This window comes from Solea senegalensis, linkage group LG14 (assembly GCF_019176455.1).
Source record: "Solea senegalensis isolate Sse05_10M linkage group LG14, IFAPA_SoseM_1, whole genome shotgun sequence".
Lineage (NCBI taxonomy): Eukaryota > Metazoa > Chordata > Actinopteri > Pleuronectiformes > Soleidae > Solea > Solea senegalensis.
The window spans coordinates 11,901,819-11,925,946 of record NC_058034.1 but is presented as its reverse complement, the minus strand read 5'-3'; the positions used below and the strand labels follow the sequence as shown (position 1 = coordinate 11,925,946).

The following is a 24,128-nucleotide window of genomic DNA, read 5'->3' as shown; positions in this document are numbered from 1 at the left end:
GCGGGCTCATTCTGTGGTAATGAAAACAATTCATACATTCAAGTGATTGGACACTAATGCATCAGTAATTGTTTTTATATTCCATTTATGTTAAATGGAGTTACTGTCAAATGTATTGTGGCAAAATGATATATTATTTTCAAATTTTCAAAGAAAAACTGCATCCCCCAAATGAACAGTTATGAAAGACCTTCAGAAAGCTACACATATATTTCTATAAACAGAGCAACAAGTAAGTCATAAGTCAAAAATGTCAACCGAGATGGCCAATATGAAAAGAACATTACATCATTTAAATTATATTAATTACTTTCTTTTACAAAACATCAATTTATTGAAAAGCTCATTAGATGACACTTAATGTAGTATACTGTAAATTCATCAAGTTGGCCCATTGTGTATGTTTAATTAAACTGCGCTGCCTCTCGTTTTATGAATGAGAAGGGAAAAAAAATTGTTGCTCTGCTAACTTCATTTTAAAAAGCTGTTTTACTGAAATAAAAAGGACAGCAGCATTTATTTACTTTAACCTTAATGAAAATTGGAATGGATATTTGACAGGCGCTTAACCTCTCGACACCCTCACCCCCTTCTTCATCCCACCACCTCCCCGCCTCCCATCTTCTAACAAGAACAACGGGGTTGTGCTTTCTTGCCCTGTGCTGACCCAGTTCTCACTAATTACCAGCAAAGTATAGATCAAAGCCGACGCAGCGCTACAGATCTGGTGCAACGTGGCGGGATAACGGACACCAGGACTCTAGTGAACGTAGTCACCGCCAGTCATCATTGATTAAGAGTGTGTGTGCACGTGTGAAGTGGTGCATGCCAAAACAAAAGGCAAGGCGGTGAACTTATAAATAGAACGGTCATTGTTTCGACATGGGCAATTTTGGATGTCGGGGGGGGTTTTCCTGACACTGTTGGCTGATGGTATGGGGGGGAAGGGGATGTGAGGGAGTGAGGTCACAAAGTTGAGAGTCAGCTGATGGGATAACACGACCGTTGACATGCGGGGGCACGCACACGCACACGCACACGCACACACACACACACACACACACACACGAGTATGTGACGAAATGCATCCAAGCATGGATGACAATACAAACACAAAAGTGCAATAAGTAGTCAAATCAGACATCTCTCACTCACTCTTGCTCTCTGTCTTTTCTCCTTCTCTCACACACACACACACGCGCACGTGGACACCCAGGTATGGTCAGGCAGGGGCAAGAGGGATGGTTTGCTTTCTTATGACACAGGCTATTACTAAATTGAGCTGAAAAGTAATTCTAAGGCAAATGAGTGCCAGCAGGTTTAACACGAGGAGGGGTCGGCATGAGCAATGACAGGAATTCTCTCACCTCTTTTGACAGGAAGCCTATTATTCTCACTGCTTTATTTTCCCAGGCTCGCGTTTAAAAAGTGATCTGTGCGATAGGATTTCATTCCAACCCCCCCACCCTTCCAAAAAAAAAAAAAATGCAGTCCTCCCTCATCTGAATTACTGTCGCTCTTTGTTCACTTTTGTTGGCCTGTCTCTTCACGCCTAGACTTAATATTTAGAGAACAAGAGGAGGTGCAGGGTTCTTATTTCTCACAGCATCATCAGGTAAGTATACTATGTTTTCAAATGTGCAACAAAGCTCTAAAGTTAACACTGTTTAAAAAAAAAAAAGATGAAAAGATGCAAAAGCAGAAAAAAAGAAAGACAAAACCCACTATAAATATACTACTTTAAAAAGCTTTGTTACATCCTCATTATAAGTGCCATCTCTGAGAAGCGTGGTGGGAGTCAGTGCTGACCTTGGTATCCCGTTTGAATATTGTTTTAATGCTGTAGCTGGTAATTGAGGATGCAGTGCAAACAGTGGACTCCTTTTCAAAGGGGAATTTATTTTCCCAGGCAATGAAAATGCAAAGAATCATGTCGTGCATTTATTTTATTTGTTTGTTTTTCAACCCACCCTCATCATTATTTAAGACACTAATTAAAATATGGATTTATAAATAAATCTCGACGACTTTTTACCTATGACTACATTCACTTTTTAGTGTAAATCACCCTCGCTGTTTGTAAGTATTTTTGTCTCGACATACATATATATATTTTTTTATTCCATATCTCATATGAGAGCTGCTGTTTTTTTAACACTTAAAACTTAGAAAAGGAAGGCTATACTATGAGACGTACAAAAAAAAAGTATTCACTATATACTGCTGAAATTAGACATTTCTATTGTCGGCCAAGGTTTAACTACTTCCAATTTATCAGTTTGTAGTAGTAGTAATAGTCCCTTATAACAATTAAAGTAAAAGAATGGCAGACATAACCTTCGGAAAAGAGCGCGTTGTACGGAGAATAAGGACAACATGAGAATGTGGTTCCCGCTTTTTCAAATGATCCTCAATGAAAAAACATTTCCCTACATCATCTGGCTGGTGAGAGGGGGCTTTGCAGTGTCTTTGTGAGTGTGCCTGCTCCTTCACATGTCCCTGTATGTGTAAGTATGGATGCACCGTGTGCAGGGACGCAAGGCAACGACTAGTTTAAGACCAAGGTTGTGCCGATATAGGGTTTTGTGGTACTGAGTATGTAAATGAAAACTGCTTTTCTCCTGGTGTGGTGAGTTAGAATCACATAACAGTAAACACCCCCAAATGACCAATGTACAACAATGTTATGGAATTTCACAAAATAATATTTCTTATAAATCTGTTCAAAATTATTGAATTAAATATTCAGAAAAATCTAAATTTGCTTATGATTTTGAATATTACGTGAGAGCAAAACGTTCAAACATGTCAATAATGTGATTTTTGTTGTATCATTAGATTTTAGATTAATTTCTCTTCCAAATACAGTTTATTGTCTAAATGCTGTTTCAATGGCTTAGCATTAAATAAATCATAAATACTTAAATGCTGGCATATCATCTAGTGAAGCTCAAGGTCCTCACAGACGGGGTAAGCCCCCTGTCATGAAGAGGTGAAACAGGAAAGAAGCATGTAGGGAAAACAGGAAAATAAAGAATTTGAACGGGCCAGTTGTGCAGGTTCAGACGGGTGGAGAGGAGATGTCCGACTGAGAAACTGGATCCAAGTTCTATTGTTTTGAAATCATCTGGCAAATGAGGAATTTAAATTACTACCTGGGGTAGTGGTGAAAAGTGACACACACACACACACACACACACACACACACACACGTTTAACAATACTTGCGAGAGCATTACTTGCATTTACCAAGTACAGGATCAGCTACAGTCAAACAGACTCCAACAGCCAAAAACTTGAGTTTATTCTCCTTTTCATTCTTCCTGACTTGTTTGCTGCTTATTGTTACTCGACTTATTTTTCCTCTCTTATTTATTTTATTTATCTTTCATATCCTAAATCATGACCTACAAATCACAGCAAACCACAGACAACAGCCCACCACAGTGTGTGTGTGCATGTGTGTGCAGTCATTGCAAACTATAAAACTTGTTTCAGCAATAGAATTAAGATTTAATCCATGCAAATGAACATTTGCAGTGGGAAGGGTTTTTTGGGTTTTTTCTGTGGGTTCTGTGTTAAAGCTCCTGTCAGTTACTATTTCTGGGACATAATTCAGTCTGCAATGAATTTGTCTCACTGTCATTTAACACAGTGCAAGCTGACCAAAAGTTTTATATTTAAGTTGGTTATGAGATGATAGAGCAAAGGGGGGGACACACCACCATGACAGTAACAGCGTCTTTAAAAGCCCGCCAGTGAAATCTAACGACAAACTCAACGTGAAAACATAATATTTCATTTCAGATTTTCCAGATAGTTTGAAAATAAAGGGCCAATAACTGAATTATATCAGCCTGAGTTTACCTCCATGTGATAGTCCAGTGCTCTGTGTTCATTAAGCTAATGTGAGAATAAACCACCGACTCCTGTTCCTAATTATATTCAAATGCAGTTTTGTAGCCACTGAGCTACTGAAAAGGGAAAAAAAAAAAAAACCTTTCTCAAACAATCACTTCACATGCCGTAAAAGCATTGCTCTCTCTCACACAACAAATCTCCCATATGGCAAAAATCAATAGGTAGAGCAACACTCTATTGATCATATCTATATCTTGGATATACTCTGATGTCACGCTCCACTAGGCCAGTGCATCTGTTTGTGTGTGTGTGTGTGTTTAAGGAAGTCAGGGGCTGTTGCAGGCTTATTGAAGCCTTAAGCTGCATTAAAAATATGCCTCAGGTAAAAAAGACTACTTTTCCAGTCAGTTTTTCTTTCCCTTATTAGGCATCTAATACACCTGTGAATGGTGAACCAGGGCATTATTTGACTGCAGATAATCCCATGAAAAAAAAAAGAAGAAAAAAAAAGCACAGATTGGCAAACTGCAATACAATGTTTTCTTTAAGAAGTAAATGCAGTTTCTGAATTTTAAGAGGTTTAAGATTAAAAATCAAACCGATTCGAGTGATTTGCTTGGTTATCTGAAAATCTGAACGAGAGCTGTCCTTTTGGAGCACGCTTATTAAAAGTGTACTACCACTTCTAACTGACCACAGTGAAATTGATGTCAACATTTTGTCTGCTTCTCTTTTGAAAAGATGAACTACTAAACTACCACAAACATTTGCTTTATTCTTCATCGACATACTCTGTATTTTCTTTTCTGAAGTTAGATTCAACCCTGACTGAAATGACAAATTTCACTTTAAAGCTCCACTGAATGCCTGTAAAATCTTGTTACCCCCTCGCCGCTCTGTTGATTTAATAAAAATAGTAAAATACATTGTTGCCATCAGTTCAGTGATATAAAAGACCTTAATGTAATATTAATGAAATGGCTCTGATAAATGCTCTCATTGATTTCTCTATATTTCTGCAGTGTAACGACAAAGCACAGGGTTGCCCTCCACAGGCAGCAAACCGACATAACATAAATATGAAAGGACACATTCTTGACAATTGAATGCCCCACAAAGTTACCAAAACAAACCACAGACACTTGCACTCTCAACAACTTGCAGAGGACGATCGTTAACCTAACATTTTCTCTGCGACTCCCTAACTTCCTTCACCTCTCCACATTGTTTTCCTCCCGCTCTACCTTTCTCTTCCCCCTGCTGTCTGCCAGTGCAGCTCTAAGTTATTGATAGTTTAAAGTTATGGGCTAATAATAAGATGGACACTGCATGGCCAGATGCCTATTATACCCAGGTAATGGATGGCGTGCAGGTTTTGAATGGCATTGCCTAGAAATTGGATGACGGAGAGTGGAGCGATTTATAGGCAACTGAGAGCGCCCCCCACTCTTGCCTGCACACACACACAAACAGGCGCGTATGCGCACACACACATCATCCTATGCTATTTATCTCCGGCTTGATAAGGAAGCAGATGAGGCATGCCACTATTTATGGTGACACTGTTCATAAAAACTGATGCCTTAGAGAAGGAAGTTTGCACCAATTCTGATGAACCAAATATCTACTTAAAGTAAAGCTCTGTCTGTACTTCAATGGTACGGCCCAATGCAAATATATATATATATATATATACATATGTACAAGTGAGGCTCTTGGTTTAAAAAGAAAATGTGACATGATGCAATTTTCATCATCATTGGCCTTTTGGCATTTTAAAAAAACCTGCTGATGCAAACGTTTATAGAGATGTAAATGTATGTGTTGTCACTGTAAATGTTGCACATGTGTTTGAAATAAAAAATAAAAAAAACTATCTATATGTTATTGTGTTGATCAATGTTCTCAAAATAACAGACCTGTAAACATACAAGGAAACACATTCCCTTGTATTCTTCTTTAGCACAGCAAAACAACTTAAACAACTTGTACACATTAGTGATACTGTATGTTGGAAGCTTCTCAGACAAAAAAAATACAAACAAAAAAAATCTAAATCCCAGGTTACCGAGGTCAGTGCTGCAGGTACGCATTAATGCCAGGTCTGCACTATGTTCACTCATAATGGCGTGCTCAGGCCTCTACTGAGAGAAATAACAGCGACAGCAGAGACACTTCAGTCGGGACTGCTGTGAAGGAGGAGGAGGAGGAGGAAGAGAAGGAGAGGAGAGGGCATCAGGGAGTGCAATGAAAAAGGTTTGTCAACATTATCTGTTTTATTGATTTAACAGTAAAGGCTTGCCGCTTAAGCTTTATGTTTGCTTTGGCCGGCCCCAATGAAAATACAACGGCTGCAAATAAAAAATGATTTCTTTAAAAAAAAAAAATATTGAGCATTTTTATTGATTTATTTTTTATTTTCACCTCCCGTTCACTCGCTTAGATTTTGCATGCATTATTGTTAAAGTTACACACCTTTTATCATCTTTATGAGTGGTCATTATGGCGGGACTGTGTTCAACTCTTCTCTCCCTCCCACAGGGATCAATAGCACTGAAGAAGGCAAGACTGGTTTCTTCACGACAACAATGATCTAGTACATTGCAGGGTCTAATTAACGTATTAAGAGGGTCATCAAGTAAAAGTAATGGGGGGAAAAATAGGCCATGTTCCAACATATACACCCGCAGAAGTGTATACATAAGCGCAGTGATCCTTAGAGCTCAGCGCTTACACCAGCTCACATCATTATGTTAATATGTTGATGTTTACCTATAAACTTCTCCCATCTTGATTTAGCATATTAACATGCTGATATTTGCCACTATATTTAATATTTATACACAAATGTGTGTACCTATGACCAGTGCGTGACGGTACGTGAAAACCTCGGATCAGAATATAACAGAGGTTCTGTTCTGTGGATGATATGTTATGCATCTGTAATCCATCAGAGAAAAAAAAAAAATCCAGAGTTCATCCTAGAGTGGCGAAGACATTGTAAAGACAAATATGGACTTGCCGGTGAAGCTACAGCAGACAGCAGACATACAGGATCAGAAGATCAGAATACATCCTCAGAGAGCCAAGAATAAGATTGTAAGTCTTTTCTTGTTAGTACAGGAGATTAACAGTCTGCACAGAACACTTATGGGTGTAACAACTATAAAGGAAATAAAAAAACTACAATCACCAAAAAAATTATATTTCAAAAGTCTGTCTTGTGTATTTCTTTAAATAGTTTCCAGTGTTTTGCATTTCTACTTCATCATGAGCGTCTTGACTGCACAAGCAAAAATACAGCGTTCTGCCTGTGTTGTCTCTAGAACAGCAATGCGCAGTCCACCTTAAAATGGATTGAAATTCTCCCAGAACACACCACAGGCACTTGAGGAAAACTCCTTTTAAGTGTCACTACAACCAGTGGAGACCAGAGAGCATGGGGTCAACAGAGTGTGTCATTGGAGCAGCTTGAAACCTGGTAGGGTTCCTGTTGTGCCCTGAACTGCTGAGGCTTTTCAAAGACACTCGGTGCAGCTCTATTATGCCAGAGCAGCTGTTCATTACCAGGGGCTCTTACCGCTATCAAGAAACCCCGTCAACACACAAACACAATCATATGGACGCGCCAACACACACACACACACACATACACACAGCGCAAGGTACATGGTAAATAATCCAGGTTATTTTGTTTATGTGAGAAATTTTCAAAGGCATTTTTGTCCTGTACTGCGCGGCATGTATGTCTGAAAGAGTAAATAAGAACGAAAGCTGCACACTAAACAGCGAGAAAAGAGATAATGTTTTCAGTGAAATACACTGAATGTATATTTACAGTATATATGTATACATAATAATGGAATACTGTTTCTCATCTTACCTTTAATTTAATTTAACAATTATGTTAATAGTCAAAGGCATTGAAATCAAACCACATATTCAAATATATTAACAGGGTTTATATGTAACACCCCAAAGTAAATTGTAGTTTATAAAATAAAAAACACGTCATCATTTAGCCATTTGTTCCTCCCACAGTGCGACGGCCACAGCATGTTTCAAAAAGGAACAAGACAAGTGATAAATAACAAGACTGCCACTAGAATTGATTTTCTTGTTAAATATACAACTCAAACAAAGATACAGCTGATTAAAAGACAATAGCAAATCACAAAGGTGGATCTAGACATCCTGGGGAAGCTGGGTAATTTGGGGTCGCCTGCTGCAGACAGAGAATGCGACTTTTTTTCCCTTGCTCTCTGCCTCATGACTTTCGGGCAGTGTGAAATTGGGCTCCACAGGTTTTTTTTTTTTTTTTATGTGAACGCAAACATTTCTCAGAGTTGTGGCCATTTTGCATGGGACAGCAGTGTCTGCAGGTGTAATGATTGTTAAATTAATACAGTTCCTAAGAAGAGTGTGAATTTCCCAGAAAGTGACAAAATAAGAAAGCACAAAAGCACAAAACCAAAGCCGATGAGCCACAGACAACATCAATAATGCTGACCTCTGAATACATAAATCTGAATATGTCCAACAAACAACAAATTGACTTCCCTTGTTAAAATGAATACCTGTTGAACAAAAGCCAGATTGAGCCTCTTTTGTCCTCCTTTCTGCCTTAGCCTTGTCACTGACAAATGACTTGATCTAACCTTACCTCCAGAAATCAAAATTTAAATGTATAACTGACAACCTTTCTATTTTCCACAAAAGAAAAAACAGTTCAGGGTTCATAAACTGGTTATGAGGTTACTTTTTATTCTGTTTGATTACATCATCACAAGGTATTTTTGTATGTTTTGTGTGAGTGTCAGTTTGCGTGTACCTGTAGTGAGTTGAGAAGGATGAAGATGTAGGCCATGACAATGGAAAAAGGCACCAGGACGCCGCACAGCCATGTTAATCCAAGAATGGGCAGCAACACCAGCACTGCTTTAACTGCAGCCCTGTGTGCGCACACATGTTACACAAAATTACAAAAAAATATTAGCATAAACAACATCATATCGACTGATCTGGTTGTCTGGCAGACTAAGCTAAATGTACACAAGACCATACAAAATCAATTTAAACATTCCCTCAAAAAAAAAAAACTCTTCTGGGTTTCTCAACATTTCAGCTTTTTTTTTTTTGGACAAAACTGAGCACCTTTGGCAAGCTGCTTGTTCCATATACAACACAGTGCGGCTGCAAAGGCTCAAGGGGTGACAACTTCCCACCTTAAATCCACCTTAATTCTGTTTAGAGTGGAATTAGCTTCCCACTCAGGTGACCGCCAAACCGCACCAGCTGTGTGTGTTGGTGCGTGTGTGACATGGCGGGCGGCGAGCCCTAGTTTACTCAGCAGAGAAATGTGTTTGAAATTCTGAGACGGCTGCCACCCAGAGGTGCCAAATGGTTCAAGGCCTGCTTTGAAAACCTTCATAGAGCACCTACTGTGAGCCGCGGTGGGCTGACATTGTGAAAAAAAAACGTGTATATTTAAACATGATTTTCACTAAATGTATATGAGGTTGACTGGATCACACACAGCAGAGTTTCACTCTGATGAGCAAAAACAGAACCAAAACAGAACGTGCAAAACAAAGATAGTGATAGAGCTACAGTCCCACATAACAATGCAAAAAAAATCAATGGTAACCTATAGTGAAACTAGTTAAACTAGCTAAAATGTTCGCTTAAGTAATCATACTGATCTATCTGTAACACACGCACTCATAAATGTGACTAATTAATTTTGTTAACACACACACACACACACATCTAATGAGCAGTTACAATGATAAACTAAATTATGAAACCCTTAAAAAACTTGGAGACATTTGGAGTATTTTCATACATTGGGCAGCAGCAACTATAAGTTTAAATACAATTAGAATTAATAAATAAAATGAAAATAAACACAATATTTTGCATCCCAACATTACAAAGGGAGCCGTTTTCACAACCACCATTTCCTTTTTTAGTCAGGTCAATAAGGTTTTATGGAAGGAAAATAGTAGTGCTGCTTAAGTAATGTTTTAATAATAACACTCACTGGTCAAGAAACACTTTTATATGAACAAAAATCTTTCTTTTTCCTGTCAACATTGATGCTTGAAGCCTATTATATGTACCGCACTGATGCAACTCATTCAAAATGTATTCCTATCTTGTTTGATAAATGAGGCTCGCTGTTTTTTTTAAATGACAAATCCAATATAAAATATTCCATCTGCTTTTTATTTGATGCCCAGTGACTGCAGCATGTCTGCTCCAAGTCAGTCCTGTAACCAGGGGAAGAATAGGGAAAAAAAGACAGAAAGAAAGAAAGAAAAAGGACAAACAGCACCTCCTTGTGGTTCATACCTGATTTGCTCATAGGCTTGTTCCACAGGACTGGTGCCCATGGCCAACATGATGGACCTTCTCTTAGCTGTGGAGATGGATATGAGCACTACTCTCGATAGGATCATGATATTTACCTGGAAATAAAAGCGAGGAAACAGAAATGATTGGCGGCAAAACAAGAGCAGAGAAGAGGAAAATATTCTCTCTATAATACCATAAAAGCGTGTTATGTGAAGTGCCTTGAGATGTTGGGAACTATACAAATTTTTGAATTGAATTGAGTGGAAAAGCAAAAGGGCGGAGATAATCTGTGGGTAGGACATTAAGGCCATGAGTAATGAAATAATGTCCAAAATGTAGGGCTAGGCAATAAACCCATTTTAGAGATTAATACGCATTTATAGTTCAGGAGGATTTGACAGTTTGAAGCCAGTAGAAATCTTGCTAAAAAGTTGTATTCCTGCAGTTGTTTACAACGGCAGGGCATGCTATCTTATATTGTTGCACTTTCCACCCGAGGAGAAATATTTTCCAAATGACCACAAGGGAAAATAAAAACAAAATAAAGAAATTATTCAAACAAGTTTTTGTTTTTGTCATTTGGGGTTTGAAACATTTTTTTTTGTGGGATAAAATCTGAGATTTTATTGTTAAGCCACATTGCCCAGCCCTACCAAAATGACTACTGTTTAAAGAATTAATAAGAATATTAAACTGGGAAAAAAATCATTTTTGAATTTCAACAATTTCAACTTAAACAGGCAACATATGACAGGATTACGATTTCCCGTGCGAACCATGATGATGAAGATGACGGGTCCAGCAAAGCCCCAGATAACACCATTCTGGACACTGAGCCAACAGTAGCCGTCGGCTGAGTATTTGCCCGAGGCCGATGCCAGTGTAATGGTGACTATCAGCACCGGCAGACCTAAAGTGATGCAGGGGAGGGAGGGAGGGAGGGATATTTAAAAGGAGAATGAAGGAGAAGAAAACAAGCAGCAAGAAATAGATAATCAGGAAGATGGAGGAAGGGGAAAACATCCTGTACAATCACTGTACAATTATGGAAAGAATAAACTGACAATTGTTTTACCCCAGCCAATGAGATAGTAATATTTCATATGTCGATCCTCGCTTAGGTTGACTGCGACCACCTTGCTCCAGAGCAGCAGACCCTCCACCAGCATCCAGCTAAATGCTGCCATGAAGAAGAGATGAAGCAGCGCTGCCACAAGTGTACACGCCACCTACAAACACACAGGCGGGCGGGCAGACCAGACATTTTAAAAGTGTTTTCAAGGTAAGGCTCCGAGGGATCCATGAAAGCAAAAGGTAGATCGCATGAATTCCTTTGCCACAAAGGCACCACACATCCGCTCATACACATAATCAGAAAAGTGTGCCCATCTCCTGTAGGGTAGGGTTAGATTGAGGATTGGTTTATTGCACATGGCATTTAAACAATTTGCAAGGGTCACTTTTGTGTGGGGGAAAAAAAAACCTCTGCCTCCAAAAGCCAGATGTAAATCTACGCACAAACAAGGAGGGATGCGGTAACCCAAAGAAAGTTTAACTGACAAACTACATTATTCTGTAGAAATGTCAAGAATGCAGCCATAGATCGGCACACAATGGATGCAAGCTTTTCTGCATGTTTTCTGGCCCTTTTCATACAGCCACCTTTTGAAAACTAAAACTTTCAAGACGTACAGGTATGTGCTGTTTCCACATACAGGCAAGAATCTGCCCACATTTAAGAGTCTGACACTACAATAATCAATGAAAAGAATTTATGGCAGAGTGGATGCGATAAATTTCAGTTTTCTCTTGACAACAAAAGACGAGTGAAACCCACACGCTAACACAAATTGTCAAAGGTTAAGCCATATGTTGTTGACGGATAGAAAACCCATTTATAATGCTTACAATTCCAAACACATAAATAAGTAGGTGTTGATACCTCATAAAATATGTATTATGTATTATTCTGTAATGAAAAATACTACACGCTAAATGTAGCAGTTCACTTAAAAACAACATTATGTTGCACATGTTATGTTTCACTGTCCCACTGTTCAATTTAGGTAAATGTTAGACTGACATGTCATAATTGCAATAAATCCAAAAATTGCAATACAAATCCAAACAGCACATACGTATCATGATAATACAATCAAATTGTGACAGAAGTCACTAACTGATTAGCCCACGTTGGACACAATCATGTGGAAAATAAACCTTGTCAAAATTATCTTCCTGACGGTTGTTCTGCCTATTTATACACATATGAAACCATTTGGTACATTTGCCACAAGCTGCCATCTGCTCCCAGAGGCTAAGTCCATCCTGATGACCTGGAGTCAAAGGAGCAGGGGTCAAACCAACTACAGGTTATTAAATGACCACAGACGGCATTTTGGCTGATGGACATGGCAGCAGGGGTCACTGATGTCAAATCAAAGGCCAAAGCATTTGTTGGAATCTCAGTATGGATTTCAATTTTTATTGAATTTCCTAGTAACAAGACAGTGAAGAAATGAGCACTGAGGATTATATAATATTTAAAGCTGTTTGACTTATTGTATTGTAAAAATGATCACATTTTTTAACTTTCACTTGAGAACAAACTACTACAAATTAGTTTCTGTTTCAGTCTAAAATTCCCTTTCAATTTTCGTGTAACACCATTAAATTCTGTACATTGTAAAACAAAGAGTGGATGTTTTAGTTGTCTGCATGTACCTTGTTGTGAATGGCTGAGCTGCTGCAGAGCAGAATCACCTGGGCACAGATCAGAGCAATGAATAGGTTCTTATGAATGGACGTCCTGTCAGATTTTGGGATACTACGGAAGGAGAAGGGATAACGTTAAAAAGAGTAGAGGACCTTTTTTATATATATTTATAAAACAGCAATAACAATATAATTATAGTCAATAATTTTGTCTACGTCAGTGGAAATTTTAAAATGAGATGATCCTAGATGCATTTATTCACAGCTAAGCCTTGAACTAATTGAGATATTTTACTCAGTGTGAGACACAACACTGGTTCAACCACACTCACTAATATCCAAGGCTATAATTATTATTATAAGTATTATTCCAGATGTGTCTTTTTAATCTCCTCCCTTTCCAACATCAATCTGTTTCTGTTGTTGGTTGAGATTTGTGCAGAGGATCTACAAGTGCAGTTTGTGAGAAATGTTTGTTTTCCAATTAGTTTCTATGCAGATGCCTGATGTAATTTTACTATGTAAAGTACACTACTACTCAAATTTAAATATAAAGAGGAAATAGTTACAGAATGCATATATATTTCTATCAAACAGTATAATCTCTGAAACAAACCATGGGTTAAGTGGGTTGTTTCCTTTTCAGGGGGTTCACAAAACATAAAAGAAACAGTCAGGTGAAACTGCTGCAACGTCATTTCAATAAATTGACTGAAGAGCCTCTCATTGCCTCATGATAGGTTCAGCCTATTAAGACACATTCCATAACTGCATCACTGCTTGTGCCCACCATAATTTTATGTGTGATTATGCATGTGTCTGTGCACATGTACGCCTCTGCTTTGAGCATGCGGGTGTGTTGTGTGTATTTAAGCAACCAGATCCATGTACATCATACGCCCGGCACGTGTGTGAAATGCATGGCTGCTCTCTCTGATTTCAGGACAGTCATAAATCGCAAAACGGCAGCTTCTCTCTGGCTGACTGTGATCCCTCAGTGACCCTAATCTTAATTAACAGCTGCAGAATGCTGCCATAAACCTTCAGAGTGGACTCACATGTAGACACCAGTAATTACTGCATTAGCACTGGTCAATACTCATACCAGCCTTAGAGAGGAGACGACGGGTAACTACTGGGCCGGTAAGATATTGTGCTGTTCCTTAGTTTCTTTCCTCTGCGTCTTTGAAAGCGAGCATGGTGAGATTCAAGTGTTATATTTACAATACCGTGTGCATCTAAATGCACTGTATCCACAGTGATATCACTCCAGGTGACTACACTGCATATAAAATGTGGTATTTGTACAGTTACCACTGTTGTTGTACTGTAGCAACAGTTACAAGTGACTATATTGTGAATATACAGTGGGGAAAAAAAACGCCTGAGGCCAAGTTGTGTGTACTGGCTTCAACAGACAGAAACCAAGCAGATATTTTGGAATTATAGTTATAGTATAAGTGGGACCGAAAAAATCAACTACTCACTCCAGCACAGTGAACAGCATCAAGGTCACCACCAGTGCACACAGAGACGCACCAGAGCCAATGAATGTCAGCTTGGTTAAAATAAGCTCTTCCTCGGGACTCCACTGGGATTAGGAGGGAACAGTAGTTGCATGTGGAAGAGAGAAAAGAAGAGTGATGTCAGAGTGGACCAGTCGTTAATCTGCAATCATGATGCCATAACTTGAAAATCACAGGTTTAGCCCATTTCCATTTGTTAATCCCAAAAACAATGTAAATCCTCTAAATGTAAACATCTAAAAATATCCAAAGGCTCTTGATGTTATTTATTGTATTGTTTTTACCTTATTTAAATACTTTACATATATATAGTAAAATACAGAGAGACAGAACAGTCCTACCATTGAATTCTTAAACAATATAGAAACACTGGGAGTGACACCTGCTGGTTAATATTGTGCACTGCAAAACACTGCCACAATTTTAGAGGTTTAAGATCTTCAACTGGTGTAAGATTTCACATCAGCAGATAGATAAATGTAGAAGCAAATAATTATTTTTATATATAAGTGCTTCTGTATTACAAAAAAAGCATCTATTAGATATGAAAAATTCAATAAAATACATATAATCAGTATTTAAAAATGAATACTGAATAAGTTCTCATCACCTTTACCACAGTTTGAATTTATGGTTTGACTTTCAAATATAGAGTTTACATTTTCCCCTCATGCAACCTCTGAGCCTGTGTATGTGTGATTTACGTCAGTGCATCATAAAACATCTCGAGTTACCTTCGACTCCAGGTAATTCATCAACACTGCAAAATTGGTGGTGTGGTTACATAGACAGGAAGTGACACCAGAGTCCGCATGGGTCACCCTGCATCCGACATTGGACCAGCAATTGGTACGATTGTGCCTGCAAAAGCACAACGCATAAGAGCAGACTCGTCAAACGTCATTTTATTTCAGAGAGAATAGATTTGTTCAGTTTTAAATATCATGAATCTAATGTGTTTGATTGTTGCCTTTGGAATTAGAAAAACTTGAATACACATTTGTTGTTTTAGCAACGCTATAATGACTATGCAGTGTAATTATTTCTTCACCACATCACTGGAACATTCAGAAAATACAGGAAACATGTATGTCCTTTTAAAATAACACATTTATAGGTTAAAATGTCAAGTATTTTTGGTAAAGCCTACATTTCAAGTCCACAAATATCTGCTGTGAAAAAGATCCATTATGCCAGGTTTATTCTAGACATGCCGAGCATTACATACACACGTTGTATAAGTTTAACTCATTGACAGCTTGTTAATATATTAGAACAACTTTCAGTCACATCATTCCAATACAAATGTCCCAAACACAGATTTTGACAAACTTTGGTACAGTACTGTACATCTTAAACATTAATAGTACACAGAAAAAGACCAAATTGCTGTAATTTACCCACCAGCTCTATCAATCTCTATTGAAAGAGCACATTCATTTCTCACTCCAGAAAAAGTAAATTTGTGTTTGTGTTGGTCAAACTCACATCAGGCTGAAATTCCAAAAGGCACAAACAGGAGGAAGTCGCTTTGAATTCTCCACCTAGAAACAGAGACATGAACAAATGAATGCCGCGTGCCTGTCGCTAATTAACATGCTCCAACCTCAGCCATTCACAACACGGTGCAAGAACTCAGTTACAACTTTTTATCTTTGCTCTTTTTTGGGGTGCATACTAAAAATGTGTTCCCTTTAAGGTCAAACATTTAGATTTAAATGACTGTAACAACTTCTTGTCAAGAAGAGCTACCCTGGATCAGAATGAAATATGTCTGTATAAGCTATATCATCTGCAGAATAATCATACGGCGTGGCACGCTCTTCTTCTTCATACCACATCTGATGAAGAGAGGGTGTACTGGACGGCCGCAGGGATGTTTTGGCGCTTCAGGGAATCTCGAATCGTAGCTGATATGACAGCAGAAGACAGGTGACCTGGGAGAATGCTGGGAATGACGAGGTTAAGGTCAAAGGTGCATTCAAAAAAATAAACAAAACTGATGTGTCCTAATGAAGTTAACCACTTTGAATGAGTTGAATTTAAAACAATTACTACAATATAATGGCACGTCGCTAACAGAACTCTGGTGATCTGTCATTTTGCAGGAAATTAAAAGTACATTTTAATGGTTTTTTTTGTTGTCGCTGAATGTTGGTTAATTTAAATTTAAATTTAAATGTAAATTTACACATTTTACTGAAGGCAAAACCTTTACTGAACAATAAGCCGAATATTTCTTCTGCTCAGATGCTTTTAACAACTAATTCCTAAATTTGTCGGCCAGTATAAAAATACATAAAATCTATATAAAATAAAGTACATTTTCTGTATTTATAAAACACTTTTCTAGTCTTGACAACCACTCAAAGCCCTTTCGATGGCAGATTTTCCATTCACACCTATTTACATGCACTGTTTGTGATTCAATGTCTTACCCAGGGACATTTTGACATGCAGAGTGGAAGAGCAGGAATCAAATCACTGACTTTCATGTTGGTGGACAACTAGCTGTCCTTCCAGAACAACATCGATTGAAATAAAATATGCTAAAGCCATTTTTTTTTTGTTCTGTGAATTTCTGTGGGTTGACTCACCTTTCAGCTGAGTCTGGCTGACTCACTGGAGGTTCCTGTGTTCCAGATTGAAGAGGGCTTAGATACGAGAGATTTAGATCGCTATAGTGGGTATGAATGAGCACCACTTCCTCATATCCTGATGACGGAAAGAGGAAGAGCACAGCAGCTTTATTTCTCAGTCAGTAACGGTGCAAAAACAAAATGTTGAGTATGCATTAACTTGAAGTTTCAGCAGCATCACACTTTCACATGCCTGCACTTTGAGTTGCCAGTGACAATACACTGAACTGTTAGCAAAGAATTTATTTGCTCAGAGCTCCGGTTCCATTATTCCTCCCAGCTATTTCTTATTTAGATTGTTCAGGGAATATTTTCAACAAGTCCTCTATGCCGACATGTTGTTTTGTTTTGTTTTGTCTGTCATAACCATGCATTGTATTGAAGCGTGTACACCATAGTAATTACAGCTTCAAAAACATACAGTTGTGATTAGGCTTTTAAAAACTGAAATTGTAAAATTAAAAAAAAAACTAATTTTCGTCATCCAATAAATTTGCATTTGGTCATTCTAACAGCACTGAGTGTGTGTGTGTGTGTGTGTGTGTGTGTGTGTGTGTGTTTCCTACCAAGTGAACGTATCCTCTGAAGTTCAGTATCAGAGATGACTATCCCATCCTGAACACTGATGTTCATGGCGTGGGAGATGGCCTCAGATGGACTGAAGACTTGACTACAGTTCTCTTTTGACAGTCGCAGCCATTTCATGCAAATAACTAGCAGCAAAGAGAACAGAGGACACACCAACAAAAAACACAGATTAACAACAGGCGTGAGCCCAGACAGAAATGCACTGTATGCTTTATTCATCTATGTCACAAAGACTAAAGTGGTAACAGATATTAGTACAATGAAAATATGGTAATAGTATGATTAACATTTTGAAACAGAGAGGTCAGTCATCTTAATTTCTATGAATTTCAACTTTATAGCACAAAGTTGATTCATAAACATTTGAAGGTATTACACACTGATGGCAGACTTTAGTCATTTTAATTGCCAAACTATTACCTGTTAACTATTACACCGTATTTCCACACAATTACTATTGTTATGACCAAGTTTGAAATTGCATTAGTCATAAGATGGTAATGCCATACATATTACAACCCTATTACATCAACATGTTGTTACTTTACTAGCAAGTAAAGGTAAGAAAGGTAAATAGCAAGAAAGGTAAATCCACTTTGATATTTGATATTTTAAACCTGGCATACAAGATGACTTACCAATTTTCTCCGTAGAAACAACGATGCCTCTTGTATGACCAAACAAAGTTGCAAAGTCAGCCACCATTTCAAACAAACTGTCAATTTCCTTGACAATTTTAAAGGCCTCCACAATGTCCTGTACAAGAAATAAAGAACCAAAAACAAAACAAAAAAAATCAGATTAAGATTCATGGAGGTTAAAGAATGGGGATTCAAGTATTCTACCTCATTCCCCAAAAGTAGAATCAGACATGTGATACAAATACAGGGAGCCTCAGTTTACTGGAGTTGTTATTCGGGGGATTGATGCCAGTTACTTACAAGAGCCCATTATCATAAATAATCCTAACTTTTCTGGAATAAAAAATAACAAATAAACAGATAACCGCCCTCACCCCATCGTCTGTCCGGGCCATCCTCTTTGTCGCAATACTGGGCGCCAGTGTCAAACTTGCTGCCCTCACGAAGTTTGTAGCAATGGAAACCACGACCTCTGCTGCATCAGGTCGAGCAGAGCGAGTACTAGCCACTGATGCCATGTCAATCCTCTCGGAGAGGTAGAGGACATCAGCAGAGGTGAGGGAGTCCTGGCCACCAGCTTCCACAGTACGCAGGACAGCCTGGGCCAGCTGATTCAGCAAAGTCAAATCTTTCTCCCAGGAGGTGTTGATGCTCAGCTCCTCCATCAACTGGGGAAAAAGGGAGACAAAATGCGATTTGCTAGTTATCGGTCCTGAATTAAATGTAGTAATATGCTGCAGACAAATCACCTTCCTAACTCACAGCTTTATTCGCAGGATCCTTGCTCAGTCTATTGAAGAACGGTGTATTTGGTAAACTGAAAACATCCACCACGTCTAAGGAAACAGAGAACAATGTAATAAAAGACAATGCAATCTAGTACAAACAGCAATGTTAGAGACAGACAGACTAATCATTTTTACTATTCTATGTATTAATAGATAACAAAGCAAAAGCATGTAACATAAAACACACAAAACTGTAAGTGGTGTTATTATTACCTTTTTTAAACTGGCACACAGACCCTCTGTATGAGTCACAGTTGGTTAGACTCAAATTTTCAATAATGGGATCAAATATGCCACAATTCTCTTCAGACTGAACGCTGTGGAACACCTCAAAGGAGAATGTTTGATTCTGTGAATAATTTCCATCCGAATTTCCATCCTTGAGTGAAGTCAGGAGCGGATTTGCTAAATCAGTGAAGTTACCTATTGAAGAAAATAGTGAAAATAGTAATGTTAAAATTCTAATTCAAATCAACAATGAAGGTAATTTCCAGTCACAATTATGTGTGTAAGGCATATTTGAAAAACTCAATTTTTCAGCATACAAAGATATTAGTCAAGCCAGGTATGGCAAGATATTAAAGATACGCTGTCATATCAGCTTTCCAGCATCACATTATAAAATGTTTGCACATTCTTTAATTACTTCAAATTTTGTTAACTATTTAAGCATAAGTTAGCAATATGGCCTTAATATTATATTTGAACTGTGTTGAACCATGTTGGATTAAGTTATGAGACAAATCAGAGATGCATGGTCGTCATTAGCTCTTACACATGCTACAGCTCAATCAGCTTCACTGGCAAACACATTCTTATACTGTGTCTTCGACTTACTGGAGGAGTACTATCCTTCCCCCACATTCAGTTTTGTGAGGAGGAGTGTTTTTGTTTTTTTTTTGAAGCTACAGTGCTCACTGGGGACCATGATGTCAGGGAAATTTGTTTAGAAGGGTGGGATTCAGGGTGACGCGAGTTACAAAACATTTACAAGAACCATTAGGAGCTCTACCATTTGCCAATTACAACTTGGTCATCTTCTCCACTCTTTACTGAACAGGGAGAGCACGCCAAGCAGATTCCCCGTTTCCTCACCTTCATTAAACGTACTAAGTTTGAAAAGGAAAACAGTGTGTATGCATGTTAGCCAAAGCATGCCACAAACTGAGAAAAGTACTAAGGGTAACCTTGTAAATCATGAGGGGTAAATCCAATCAGAGACATTAAGTACTGTCTTTATCATATGCCAATTCCAAGTCCTGATATTATTAGCTGATGTTTACATTTTCTTGAAATGACAATGCAATTAATGTTTTAAATCAATTCCAGCAATGTGTGGACACGGTCATTTACAATACTTGTGTAACACAGGTAATTTGTCACAGTGCTCGCACAATAAAAGCTCTTCATTGGCATTTTTGTTCAGTGCTGGTAATGCAGTGGAAAATGAAATAGAACCAGAAAATGTGCCAGCTTTGCATTGCCAGGGGCATTTATATATTGGAGATATATATATATATTGTGTGTTCAACCCAAATCCAAAATTCAGGTTGACAAATTGTTAAATTTGGCAGTTCACCCATTTATTTGAACACTGGTAAGTTGTAGCTACCTAAAACTGTATTAAACAAAGAGCAAACTCAGAGCTCAGTGGACCCCAGCAAACGGCAAAACAAATTCTGCCATCTACTGGCCAACTCATCATCATCAATGTCACAGCATCAATTGAGCAACATTTAACTAAAACGTGTTCAAAATATTGCTGCTGGGCTTTTAACCAGAACTAAGAATCACATCACTCCGGTTATAGCTAACTTACACTGGCTACCTGAGGCCTTTACAAAAAGAAAGTTTTCTATCTGTTGACGTGTTTTTATCGCATTTTTAGAACATGTCCAAACCTCTCTGGAAATAGTAAAAGTAAAACCAACTTTTACCTGCCTGCATGTGAACATTATTTGACCTGAAACAATATATAAAGTAGGTTAAGCTGAAGAAAAGAATAGGATAATAAGAGCAAATGTGGGCCTGGATACACGTGATTGTTTTCACATCATTTGTTTTACACTGCCTGAATTGCCAATTGGGTGGAGTTTACATCAGGCCAGCTCAGATCTTGGCAAGTTACTGAAAAGTGTGTACTTCACAATGACTTTCAAATGGTCTCATGTGATTGCTTTTCTGCACAGCAGCCCCACCCAAATCGAGAGCCAAGCTCAACATATGAACATATGTCTAACACAAGTGATCTATAACAGCAGATCTTGTGAATAGATTTAAGTTTATTTTGTAGTTTAAGATGTAAACTATTCCTGTTATTCAGTTAGCATTTCTAATTTTGATTTAATTTCTGGAGACTCTACTTTCCTCCTGTGCCCATGCAGAATCCTGACTAATTTACCTTGACATGGGATGTCGCTCCACAGCTTTGTAACGGAGGACTCTATTTTCATGGCTTCTTCACTCCACTGGAACACCAGCCCAGAGGAAATGAGCGTGCACTCATTTTCCATGGTGGAGATTTCATTGCTATTCAGTACCCGGTCCCAAATGTGTAACTCTGTGATGTTCCCCGAGAATGACTCATCCTTTTTAAATGAGCCCCCAAAGGTGTCCTGCTCCTGCCCAATAATGAAAACGCCATCAGGACCAATGCTGTCAGAACTGTTTAGGCCGTCGCCTCTAGAATATCCAAGGCCATCAGCATATATTGCCCAGTGTCCACCATTCTGGCTCCAAGAAACGCACACAGAGTGCCAGAAGTCATCATGGTCAAACGCTTCTTGGTAGGGCCCATGAATGCCATGGACCAGCAGAGCCAGCTGCACAGGCTTGCCCTGGATCAGGTTTGCACGAAGCTGGAACTCATTAATATATGACTGGATGGAATAAGAGAAGATGGTGGAAATTCCAAAGCAGTTGGGATCGAAGCGGAGACGGGTGCAAACGGTCACTGAGCCCATGGGGGAGAACTTGTGCAGGAGACTGGCATGCTTCCTGTCTGAGCGCCCTCTGAATTCCAGAATCAGTGCTGAATCAGTGCTGGAAGAACCTTTGGTTTCACCCCACATAGAGAGAAGAAAGACATTACAATGAAGAAAAATCCTGGCACAGCTCTTGGAAAAGTTGGAACCTGATCATAAAATTCCAGTTCCTGGTCCAATTCCTACTGTAAACTTGGAAAATACTTATTCACTGTGGTTAGGAGTGTTGTATGACAGCATTACCCTTTTTGCTTAATCAGTAAGAAGACAGAAGCACATATTGTACAACAAAGCAGAGCAATGATATTTATATGTCAACATAGCATGTAAACATTTGGCCCAGTGAACCTACTTGTCAGATATGTCATGACTTTCTTGTCAATCCACACAGGTTGAGAGATTTTTATCGACTTTAAAAACCTGTTTAGGTTTTGGTTCTCTGCTGAGTTGGCAACTGTGGCTAAGGCCCCAGAGCGCTGGTTACATAGTTCCCCTGCACTGCTCCACTGCAGGCGATCAGGCACATACTCATAATAGAACTCATCATATGTCAGCATTCTGGTTTCCAACGTAAAGCCTGTTCAAAGAAGAGAAAAAAAAAGACATGAATGGAGAGACCAATGCCAAATGTACCTGGCAAAAACTCAGCCTGATATGTCTGACTATGTTTTGGATATTTTAATTCTGTTAAGATCATATCAGGCTTGATGGCATATCAAATGCTCTTGCATCTGTATAAACATGTCTGTTTGCTCCACTGCCACTGCTTCAAAAAGATCTCAGAGGGCACTAGTGAAAGCTTGTTGCCACATTTTCCAAGTAAAATGTTTTACTATGAATGTGAGACTAGCAATATTTAGAGAAAACAAATCTAGTTTCCAATCCAAACTTAGAGGTCACCCCCAGCCAAACGATGATGTATTCTAAGCCTTTCTGTTCACCCATCAGAGTCAAGTCAAGTGCCATTAAACACTGACATCTGTCACACACTCAAAGTCGAGTTTACAGCTGAATATGGAACAAATTCCCAGAAAACCATCTTCATAAATTGTGTGGTTGACAAGTTAAATCTACCTGTGTGTGTGTGTGTGTACTTGTTTTTGTTGCCTCTTTAAGACTTTTTTCTGGACCACAGGTCCTCACAGAGACCAAAGCACAGTCCAAATGAGACAGACCATTGTGTCTGAGGCTCTGTTTAAGGTTAGGATTAAACTGTGAACTGTAAGTCAAGGGTTAAGCATTAAGCAATAACTGGTTATGGCTATGGTTTGGAATAAAGGTTTTGTTAAGCTTTAACCAATGGATAGGACGAATGGAAGATATAAGAAGAATAGCAGCACAACCTGTGTGTGTGTGTGCGTTTTTAAGTTTAGGTTAGGGTAAGGTGAGGTAAGGTAAGGGTCTGATGAATGCATTCAGTCAATGAGGATAGCCTCAAACAGATATACTGTCTCTTAAGCTTAAAACAAAAGACAAATCTCAAAAAGTTTATATTTTACGTTGTGAAATACTATGAAGTTCATTCCCACTTTTAATAAATCACAGATTTGATCAGTTTTATTAATAAATTATTATACTATATATATCATATCACATATGTCATCTCTGTTTTCAACATTGTTTTCTGAACCGTCTTGTTTCATTGTGCTAGATACTGCAAGTTATTATTATTGTTGTATTAATCATTAAATGGACGATAACATTTTACCACTAACATTCTTGCTAGTTAGCTTTGAAGTGAGACATTTAGCTTCACACTACACACGCTACATATTAGCTGTGGTTTACTTGATAAATAGCTAGGTTAGCTTTGTTTTAACCACTATAGCACGTTTTTTAACTCAAGGAAACAAAAGTGACTCACCTGATAAACAGCAGTGAAAAGACACCTGAAACAGCAGTAAAAGTCCAGTTTAAGAAACAACAGGTGTCCTTATTCAAACGTAAATATGATACAACAAAATATCATACGATATAAACACAAAGATTGTGTACTTACAAACATGACTATGAACACCACGCTGGACAT

The 24,128-nt window shown here is 38.3% G+C and overlaps 1 protein-coding gene across 1 annotated transcript in view; it reads right to left on the bottom strand.

The window, feature by feature from the left end:
• The window catches only part of LOC122781006 (adhesion G-protein coupled receptor D2), a 78,865-nt gene extending 54,737 nt beyond the window's left edge, over nt 1-24,128 (bottom strand). Inside the window, exons 1-19 of the mRNA XM_044044492.1 lie at nt 24,099-24,128; nt 23,964-23,988; nt 22,452-22,676; nt 21,517-22,167; nt 19,329-19,538; nt 19,090-19,163; nt 18,693-18,995; nt 18,325-18,430; nt 17,665-17,811; nt 17,057-17,174; nt 16,296-16,407; nt 15,948-16,003; nt 15,194-15,320; nt 14,421-14,524; nt 12,943-13,045; nt 11,294-11,447; nt 10,995-11,128; nt 10,216-10,331; nt 8,693-8,813 (exon numbers count right to left, since the gene is read on the bottom strand). Of these exons, the coding sequence (XP_043900427.1) occupies nt 8,693-8,813; nt 10,216-10,331; nt 10,995-11,128; nt 11,294-11,447; nt 12,943-13,045; nt 14,421-14,524; nt 15,194-15,320; nt 15,948-16,003; nt 16,296-16,407; nt 17,057-17,174; nt 17,665-17,811; nt 18,325-18,430; nt 18,693-18,995; nt 19,090-19,163; nt 19,329-19,538; nt 21,517-22,167; nt 22,452-22,676; nt 23,964-23,988; nt 24,099-24,128 (2,916 nt within the window). The remainder of the gene's footprint in view (nt 1-8,692; nt 8,814-10,215; nt 10,332-10,994; nt 11,129-11,293; nt 11,448-12,942; nt 13,046-14,420; nt 14,525-15,193; nt 15,321-15,947; nt 16,004-16,295; nt 16,408-17,056; nt 17,175-17,664; nt 17,812-18,324; nt 18,431-18,692; nt 18,996-19,089; nt 19,164-19,328; nt 19,539-21,516; nt 22,168-22,451; nt 22,677-23,963; nt 23,989-24,098) is intronic.